This window comes from Calliphora vicina, chromosome 3 (genome assembly GCF_958450345.1).
Source record: "Calliphora vicina chromosome 3, idCalVici1.1, whole genome shotgun sequence".
Classification (NCBI taxonomy): domain Eukaryota; kingdom Metazoa; phylum Arthropoda; class Insecta; order Diptera; family Calliphoridae; genus Calliphora; species Calliphora vicina.
Genome location: NC_088782.1, coordinates 122,573,096 through 122,583,943, shown reverse-complemented (window position 1 = coordinate 122,583,943; position 10,848 = coordinate 122,573,096). Strand labels below are relative to the sequence as shown.

The following is a 10,848-nucleotide window of genomic DNA, read 5'->3' as shown; positions in this document are numbered from 1 at the left end:
GTGTTTTGCTCTTGTCTTTAGACTTTTATATAGTAAAATTATTTTCAGTACACATGAATGTATGTATGCCACTTTGTGATAATGTTTAATTTATTAATGTTGCTTTCATAGAATTTTAATTTATGATTGCAAACATTTGCGTATTTGATAGTTCTATAATTTCTTTTAAATTCAAAAATAAATATTTCATTGCGACAGCTAGCAACGCTGGTGGTTGATAAAACAAGATTAAACAGTAGAACGTGTTAGAACTGGCAAGAGAATAAAGGAAAGAAGAAAAAAAGAAGCATACAAATTTCCAGGAACTTACTATTTCTGCTAGCCAAAACTTGAGGGTAGAAGTATCATCGTAAACGCAGAAGTAAAGAAGGATAGAACGAAAAAGGGAAAGGCGGAAATAAGGAAAGAAGGAAAAAAAGGAAAGAAGAAAAGAAGGACAAAAGGAAAGAAGAAAAGAAGGGAAGCAGGAAATAAGGAATGAAGGAAATTTGGAAAGAACGAATGAAGGAAAGACGGAATAAAGGAAAGAAGATTAGAAGGAATGAAGGAAAGGAGGAAAAGCCGGAATGAAGGAAAGAATGGAAGCAGGAAATTTGGAAAGAACGAATGAAGGAATAAAGGAAAGAAGAAAAGAAGGAATGAAAGAAAGAAGAAAAGAAGGACATAAGGAAAGGAGGAAAAAAGAAAAGAAGCAAAGCCGGAATGAAGGAAAGAAGGGAAGCAGGAAATAGGGAATGAACGAAATATGGAAAGAACGAATGGAGGAAAGACGGAATAAAGAAACGAAGAAAAGAAGGAATGAAGGAAAGAAGAAAAGAATAAAAGAAGGACATAAGGAAGGAAAGATGGAATAAAGGAAAGATGAAAAGAAGGACATAAGGAAAGGAGGAAAAAAGAAAAGAAGCAAAGCCGGAATGAAGTAAAGAAGGGAAGCAGGAAATAGGGAATGAAGGAAAGACGGAATAAAGGAAAGAAGAAAAGAAGGAATGAAGGAAATAAGAAAAGAAGGACATAAGGAAAGTAGGAATGAAGGGAAGCAGGAAATTAGGAATGAAGGAAATTTGGAAAGAACGAATGAAGGAAAGACGGAATAAAGGAAAGAAGGAAAGAAGAAAAGAAGGACATAAGGAAAGGAGGAAAGAAGAAAAGAAGCAAAGCCGGAAAGAAGGGAAGCATGAAATAAGGAATGAAGGAAATTTGGAAAGAACGAATGAAGGAAAGAAGAAAAGAAGGAATGAAGAAAAAAAGAAAATAAAGAAAGACGGCATGAAGGAAAGAGGACATAAGGAAAGGAAGAAAGAAGAAAAGAAGGAAAGCCGGAATGAAGGGAAGCAGGAAATAAGGAATGAAGGAAATTTGGAAAGAACGAATGAAGGAAAGACGGAATGAAGGAAAGAAGAAATGAAGGAAAGAAGAAAAGAAGGACATAAGGAAAGGAGGAAAGAAGGAATGAAGGGAAGTGTAACGGAATTTTTCTTTTCAATGTTTGTCTCTTAGCCCTAGGCGTTCGCACGTACTGGCAAAAGGCTAGTTCTAGTCGGATAGGGGAGTGAGTCTTGCCTAGTCTATCAAGAGATACCCACGTTACTTGAAAATTTTACGTGCTATAAAAACTATTGTTTAATTTAAACCAGAATTTAAAATTGTTGATAATTAGGAATGAAATGAGGCGAGAAGTTCTGCCTCCTTAGCCCACGCCAACCTATGTTCCTGTGTCCTATCAATATTTTATTAGTAACCCCTACCATCGGAGAGTTCGAAATTAAGACAAATAAATTATATTACTTCATTTCATTATTATAAATTTTATTTCGACAAAAAAAATAAATCTTAATCTAGTTTTGTTTTCTTTTAGTATTGTAGTTACCTAACAAGAACAGTTTGCTTTACAATTATATATTTTTGTTGTTTATATATCAAGTCAGTATAATTAATTTTTATAAATCAAATTACCCTATAGTGCTTTAGGTTTCTTAAAATTGAATGGGTTCACAAACTCTTGTCGTAGTCAATAGAAACGTAGGATTGGTTTAAGCTTTAAAGTAATATTTAATAATTAACGCAAATAACTAAGGGAGTTAGCGGTATGATACAATAAAATGTTACAGTTAATTGATCATAATATATATATTTATACATATATATTTTTTTGTTTTTTTTTTTGTACTTACATCATATATGTGCTACTTTCTATTCCATGACGATCCGCCAGGCCTGTCGTTCGGTGGTTGCTTTGTAGGCTTAATATGGTACAGCTGAACAATAACTATCACAGTTTTATTGTTACCAAAATAGACCAATTCTCCCAATAAATTCATTAACATAAACAATTATAAACCAATTTTACGTTTCTATTGGTGGCAGAGGTTGAACCACAATTATAATTAACAATAAAATTTTTAGTTCAACAATTATCATGCACTTCAACGGAATATCCAATATCAGCCATAAGCATTAAATAAATCTTCGTCTAGGTGTTGGTTAGAGGAACATCCAAGGTGCCAACAACACCAATATTGGGTCCTAAGGGTTAATTCCAAAAAAGTCTTAAAATAAATATTCAGATCCCTCGATTTTATTTAAAGCTCAACTTCTCAACGGGAGTAATGTCCTCTTCTCAAAATCGTTTTTACTTAATTTTTAATTGTTCCGCTACACAACTTTACTTCTTGACTTCAGTCCCATCAATCCCCCTCCAAAACACAATTTAACTTTCTGTCTTCACACAAAAATTTTAAATATACCGTTATCTCATTTGTCTACGAACAATCAGTAATTCAAATATCTCCCTTCATCTAGGCTAGAACTTGTTCTTAGTTAATGATGTTTACCACATACCTAGCATTCTACAATCTCTCAATTATAAAAGTATGTAAGTAGGTAAGTAACAAAATATTTGTACAGATCAAGGCAATTACAGTTTTGAGGGCACTGGTGAAATATATCTCTTACTTTAAGAGTATTGTTCGAATGATATAACAGCTCTTAAATAAAACTGTCCTACATATTAAGTTACACCCAACGAAAAAATTTACATGCTCTTGGTTAAAGAAAACAAAACATAGGCTTTTATTATTACAGAAGCAGGAAATAAGGTACGAAGGAAATTTGGAAAGAACTAATGAAAGAAAAACCGGAATAAAGGAAAGAATAAAGGAACATAAGGACATAAGGAAAGGAGGATGTGTGGAAGGGTGGAAAGGAGGAAAGAAGAAAAAAAGGAATGAAGGAAAGAAAGGAAACAAGGAATGAAGTAAAAAAGAAAATAAAGAAAGACGGCATGAAGGAAAGAGGACATAAGGAAAGAAGGAATGAAGAAAAGACGGAAAGAACGACTGAAGGAAAGCAGGAGAGAAGTAAAGATGGAAAGAAGGAAAAAAGGAATGGAATGAAGAAAATTTGGAAAGAACGAATGAAGCAAAGGAATAGGAATAAGGAATAAGGAATGAAATAAAGAGACAGAGAAAAGGAAAGTCTTTATACTTTAAAATAAATTTTTTGAAATATTTTTAGGTAAACAAAATTTAATTATTTTTTAATTGTTTTTCAAAATTTTTATTTTTTGAAATTGTTTTTTAATTTTTTTTAAAACAATTTTTTTAAAATTTATTTTTTTGTTTTTAAATTTATTTTTTTAGTTTTTAAATTTTTTTTTTGGAAAAAAAATTTATGACAAAAAAATTTTTTGATGAAAAAAAATTCGGGTTAAACAATATTTTTCCCGATTTTGACCCATTGTAGGTCCAACTTACTATAGCCTTATCTACATCGTTGCAATGGACTTTGAAATATCTATCATTAGATATCCATATTGTCTATATTAATGACTTAGTAATCCAGATATAGATCAAAAATAGGTCAAAAATCGATAAACCGTTATTTATGGACCGATTTTGCTGATTTTAAATAGCAAACTTCTCGAAAGCATGTCTGACAGAATTATTGATTATTTGGATCCCGAAGATATCTGAGGTCTTCAGAAAATTGATTTCAACAGACGGACAGACAGACAGACGGACATTGCTTAATCGACTCCGCTATCTATAAGGATCCAGAATATATATACTTTATAGGGTCGGAAATGAAAAATGTAGAAATTACAAACGGAATGACAAACTTATATATTCCCTTCTCACGATGATGAAAGGTATAAAAGAAGTAAAGTAGAAAATTAAGAGAAAAGGAAAGGAGAAAAGAATGATTTCTTGGTACTGATTTACGAGTCACCTACAGCAGGGATAACATATGTTCCTATTTAAATGAAATTTCTTTCTATGTTAAGCGAACCAAAAGTTAACTTTTATCAGAAGATGTAAGATCCCAAAGTCGAACACGATCGAATACTTAGTCGAACGTGGGAGTTTTTTTTTTTTTATTTTTGGGATTCTCTTATTCGATATCTAATAAAATGTATAGAAAATTATAAGGATTGTGCACGATAACGAATAAATTTTAAATTTGCCCTCAGATTCATCGTCACAGCTTTTGGTCTGGTCTATGTTCACTGGAGTTTGTGGCTTCTCTTTGTCGTCACCTTTGGAGTCTCTGAGGAAGATATAGAACATTTTCACCATAGTCTTTCATAGTTGCGGCAGAGAGTCACTGTTTATTATCACTGTGAACTGAATTACTAAAAACTTATACAGTTTCCGTAACCTTGATTACTGACCTGTAGAATATCCAACATTTTCTTTGGTTCGGATGTTATGGCGGAAATCTTGGCAATAGATTTCGTCATCTTTTTCGCATTGATGTAGTTGTCCTGGATTTCAGCAGCACTTCACTCAGAGCCATGACATTCAATTTCCAGTTTCCTGAAGAAATGGTGCCATCGTTTGCCCAAATGAGATGTTACTTGGACAACTCCTTGTCATATTAGAATGTCAGTTGATCAGGAATTATTATCTACCTCTCAACATGCCTATACCAAGGGAAAATCACTTGAGACGGCATTTCACTCACTTGTGGGGTATATATTGAAAGATCTATCGAATCCCGCAAATACACACTCGTGGCCTTTCTGAAATCTGTAACAAGTAAGAATAATATCAGCCCTAGATTAACTAGAACTCGATCTATCCGTAGTTAGGTTCATTAGGTACCTTCTGAATTATAGGATCATTCGTTCTAAAATTGGAACGACTACGATCTCTAGATCTGGCACTCCCCACGGGGGTGTCCTATCTCCACTTTTATGGAACCTGGCCTTAAATTGTTTGCGTAGGAAATTAGACTCCCAAAACGCGGATGATGTGGCGGTGGAATTTTCAGGGATTCATCTGGGCACGATATCTCAAAGACTGGAGACGGCACTTGAAATATTAAATCGATTGAATATCGATAGTGGCTTGAGTGAAAATCCCAGCAAAACTGACTAACTCATTAAGGACTAAGATCCCTAGCTTTACGTTACTCCGACTGAGCGAAACCGAATTGTCGCTCTAGGACAATGTAAAGTACCTGGTCACTATACTCGACAGGAACTGGAAATTCTATACAGAGGCAAGAGCAATGGATAGGGTGGAAGGCAATGGATAGGGCCTCCAACCGTATACTCTTTGAGAGCCTTTAGGTTCAACGCCTGCAACGCATGTAATTTTAGATCCTAAGGACATGCTTGCTTAATAGGAAGTATTCAAAAATCTTCCTGATCACACTGATCATGCAGTAGCACCCCCAAACCTTTATTTCTGAGGAACTTGGGTTTCTCAATACCATCCAGTATGGAAAATGTTGATGGTATCTCCGTTGATGCAATCTGGCTATCCATTTATACGGATACATCCAAAAAGGGGGATAGAGTGGGCGAATATCCTTTAGACTCCCAAATGTATGCAACATTCTTCAGGCCGAGGAAGAGCGGCCAATTGGCTCAGATACTACAGGTTATCTGGCAGAGATATCCTTATATATATACTGTTAGTAAAGCCGTAATCAAATCCCTGATAGGTGTCTATACAACATCGAATATAGTCTAGGAATGCCGGACATCCTTAAATTAGATGGCGAGACATTCGACAGTTGTACTCATTTGGGTACGTGGACACAGGGACAATGAAGGCAATTGTATTGCTGATTACTTGGCGGGAATAGGAGCCTCGATGTCGGAATAGACGAAATAGACAGCGGTTGTCAACTTTCAAGAAACGGATACATAATGCATATTACGAATTTGCCCAAACAAGGTGATACGAATGATCACCGGGCACTTTCGCTTACCATACTGCAAGACTTGGGTTACTTTATAGGAAGAAGTTGCAGAAGTTTCTTATCTTTATAAACGAACTTCTACGTCAAACTTCCAACCCTATCTACTCTTTTGCAGATGACAGCAACATTTGCCATTCATATGCATTCAATTATAGACCAAGCCTGTCGGAGATTGGGGCAATGAGGCAAAATATGAATGATACGCTCAACCAAGATCTTGTGACAATCTCTGAATGGGGTTGTGCGAACTCTATTCGCATTCATTGCTATTGGGCGATAATTTTCACAACAGATCATGTTGCTCCATCTGTTTTTATGGGTGGTGTAAATATTAAGGAAGCAATGTCCGCTGGACAAAACATATTTTTCGAGTGTCGAAAGAAGCATTCAAGTGCCTTGGTGTAAGAACTACTTCACTCCATCTGATCTCCTTACTATTTACACAACTTATATCCGACCTAAAATGGAATACAACTGTCATGTGTGGGCCGGTGCTTCGAAGTCTATTTTGGAGTTACTCGACCGCGTACAGGAGATGGCGAAGATGCTTATCGGTGACAGTTGACTCACTGGAACATCGTCGCAATGTGGGTTGTGTTTCACTGTTCTACCGATACTACAATGGTATGTGCTCTGCTGAAATTAGGGAACTTGTTCCCGAAACCCGTAGTTTTTTACGCAACACACGCTCTTCGGCAAGGGCACATCAATTTGTTGTCGACTGGACAGTAGATCGCACAACACATTACAGGGATAATTTGTTCTTTAGTAAGCTTCCTCCTGAAGTCTTTCCTGTCACTTTCAATATGGGAAAATTCAAATCAAATGTCCACAAACACTATTCCCTATATCCTCCCTCCCACAATCTATTTTCCTAGTTGCAACACAATGCTTTGCATGAGTAGGGGTCATCCCCTAAGTGCTGGTCCAAGAAGAAAAAAAAAAAAAAAAAGTGGTGAACTGTACGAGACGAAGGTTTTGGACGACTGTCTGATTAGCTAATCCAACTCCTTGTGCGTATCTGCCTGAGGCATGTTTTTGGAGTATTTAGTACCAGGAAGACTGTGCTTCTTGGAACGCTACCGTTTAGGCGCTGCATTGAATGACAAGTGTTTAGGTTTGTCATAGGTTTGTTTGTTGTGTAGTACCTTTTTGGCCATGGAGACTTCTGATTAAACTGGTTATGAGGTAGACTGAGTTTGAAGCACCTAACCAGCATCTGAAGCACCTGGTTTCGAAGAAACACACTGTACCAAGCTGGGCTTTTGTATTTTCAGGAACTTTTCTAATTATTTTCGGGAAAAATTAACCAATTTAAAGCTATATAGAAAGATTCGGCTATATAGAAAGAAATGAAAAATAAATTTCAATTAATTTTGAAAGATATTGAGCTTGATGACTAACCAACCATCTAATACAGAAACACTAACGGAATACTATTTTATTTTATAATTTATTCTATTTGTGTTTCTGTTTCGGGCCCTTAATTGAATTAATTAATTTTATTGAATTGATTTTTGAACATTATTTAGTTAAAACTATTTTTATAATTTTTCTAAAGTTATTTAGACGCTCTTTGGAGGAGGATTTTTTCCAGATGTGTCTCCAGAAGCTGGGGCTGGCGGAACTACGGGTGGCGAAACTGCAACAGTGCATACACGTTCCTTTGTACATGAATAATTTTGACAAGCACCATGATTTTGTATATACTCATTCAAATTCGTATCAACGCAATATTGAGCTGGTTCATTAAAGTAATATCCTTCAGGACAACAGGGTTTTTGATTTCCATTGCTAATCATTTGACCATTTTTGCAAGTATTGAATTCCGAGCACGTAACACTGAAGTCGTTTACCCAATACGTATTACCGGTGGTGAATTCACAACGATTACAATGTGGGTATGGTCGAGCACTAGAGGTGCTAGTACATTGCTGCGATATGACATCAAAATATTGATTAGTACATTTTTTCTGTAGCCATTTATAAGTTTTAGGTGCTGTACCGGTCGCAACAAGTTCACATGAATAATAAACGGAACAAACTTGTTTATCGCCAACTAGTTTTACCACAGTGGCTTCTGTACATGTAGAATCATTAGGTGGACCTCCTGCTTGACTTGAACCAACACCACCCGTTCTATCACACATGTTACCATCATTTTTCAGACACTGGCCGGATTTGGCATCATAAACCTGTTCAAAAAAAAAAAAAAAAAAACCAAACAAATTTAAGTAAAATGTTTCAAATCTAAATCAATAAAGTTCCATTTTATCCTCCATACGAAGTACTTACCAATTGATTTCGACAGTCACCACTCGTCTTCATCATTCCATTACATTTGTGCCAAGCATTGCATTGCTCGTTATCGCCAAAGAACATGCCATCTGACATAATTTGGCAAACATTTTGGACATCTGTGTAGCCATTACCATTACCACCGCTTTCACAGTGTCCATAAACACAAGTACCTGAGGAGGCGGAGAATATTTGACCTATTGCACAACTACCGCTGCCTGCTATTTCATTCTTTACACAATAGTACCATTGATTGCAAGCCTTAGTATTGGGAGCAAATTCTTTATCCCTGTTTTCGCAGGGATTGTTAAGACCAAAATAACAGTTGCTATTCGCTTCAGCTACACAATTTTGAGCATTTTTACTGAATACAGTACCGTCAGTGCAATTGGCTTGAATTGGCTGACCACCGGGCCCACAGATATAATAGGTTTGGCATGCATTCATGCTTGGTAGTTTAGTGCCAGTTTCCACAAGTTGGCAATATTTTGCCACATCGTATTCAGCATTGGCAAATGCTATTAGCATAATGGCAACACTGGCCCATAAAGTTTTAGCTGAAATTGAAAAAATAATATGGTTAATCTATATAAATAAAAATGAAATGGTCCATGTATGTATGTAATGGCATCACGTGAGAACGGCTGAAGTGATTTGGCTCATTTTTTTTTTTTATTCGATTCGAAATTTTCAGGAGATGGTCCCGGCTTCGCCCGTTAGCATTTACTAATGTTAGTTCTTCATGTTTCTCCAACCCTCATACTCCTGTTATTATTTTATTTGCAAATAAAATATCTAAATTTGTACTGCATACTTTAGGGAGCTTTTTTTTATTACAGTTGACTGACTGGACTCAAAAAAAAAAAACCGAGTTTTACCCGGAATTTTTGAATTTTTTATTCTTTACAAACCATCTCCAGAAAATTTCGAATCGAATATCACTTCAGCCGTTCTCACGTGATGCCATTACATACATACATGGTCAACTAGTCATAAATAAATCACAAATATTTTTCATAATTGCCAACGAAATCGCTAGAGTTTTTGAAAATGCAAGTATTTAGCTGTTGATATTTCCCAGAAATAGCAAATACTTTATGAACAAAACTCTTAGAAAAACTAGCAACATTAATTCCTTTTTTTCACGTATCAGGATTTCATTTAAATAATAAATATTATTTTTTAATTTATTTTCCCACTTTATTCATTATTTTTTTTTTTTATGTTAAACTCCTTACCAATCATATTTTCGTCTTATTATATTTTCACTTGATGTTCCAGTTCGTTTTCGTTTTGAACTTGCTTAAACACTGACTGTCTTTGTCAACGATCTTAAGCTCTTATATAGCTAGAATTTTGTTTGCCATTTACTATTATTAGCTGATAAATATAAATTAATAAAATAATTGATTTTATTTTGCAAAATATTTATACATATTATTAATAATATAAATTCCCTTTATATGTAGATTAGATTTTTAGAAACGATTTCTTTAATTATTACTAAAAAAATAAACTAAATTCTTTAACACGAACAGAACTATATTTTATCTATGCACAATGGACTAAATGTGGTTAATAATGGGTAAAAAATAAATAAATAAATAAATAAATTGTTGCTAATAAATTGTCCATGATTGTAGGTATTTAGCTTCAATTGTAAGACTTTAAAGAGGTAAATTTTAGTGTCATTCAATCTTTAAAATATTCAACATTAGCTTTAATCGTAGATCTTAAATTCTAATTTCAATCGTAGGTCTTTATAAAGAATAATGTTAGCTTCAATCGTAAGTCTTTATAAAGTTAAATTTTAGCTTCAATTCAAGGTTGTTACAAAGTTCAAATTTTAGCCTCAATCAAAGGTTAAATTTTAGCTTCAATCCAAGGTCGTTACAAAGTTCAATTTTAGCTTCAATCCAAGGTCGTTACAAAGTTCAAATTTAGCCTCAATCGTAGATCTTTATAATATTAAATTTTGGCTTCAATGCAAGGTCGTTACAAAGTTCAAATTTAGCTTCAATCTTAGGTCTTTATTAATGTCAATTTTAGCTTCAATCCAAGGTCGTTACAAAGTTCAATTTCAGCTCCAATCGTAGGTCTTCAAAAGGTTCTATTTCAGCTTCAATCCAAGGTCGTTACAAAGTTCAATTTTAGCTTCAATCCAAGGTCGTTACGAAGTTAAATTTTAGCTTCAATCGTAGATCTTTATAACATTAAATTTTAGCTTCAATCCAAGGTCGTTACAAAGATCAATTTTGGTTTAAATCGTTGGTCTGTATAAAGCTCAATTTTGGCTTCAATCCAAGGTCATTACAAAGTTCAAATTTAGCTTCAATCTTA

General features: G+C 34.6%; 1 protein-coding gene across 1 annotated transcript; it reads right to left on the bottom strand.

Moving 5' to 3' along the window:
- Positions 1 to 7,694: 7,694 nt before the first annotated feature.
- LOC135955212 (peritrophin-48-like) lies at positions 7,695 to 9,060 on the bottom strand. The gene is made up of 2 exons (XM_065505537.1): positions 8,506 to 9,060; positions 7,695 to 8,405 (listed from the first exon to the last, which is right to left on the bottom strand). Exons 1-2 carry the CDS (start codon positions 9,034 to 9,036, stop codon positions 7,776 to 7,778), a joined length of 1,161 nt encoding a protein of 386 aa, XP_065361609.1. The 5' UTR covers positions 9,037 to 9,060; the 3' UTR covers positions 7,695 to 7,775.
- Positions 9,061 to 10,848: the final 1,788 nt, after the last annotated feature.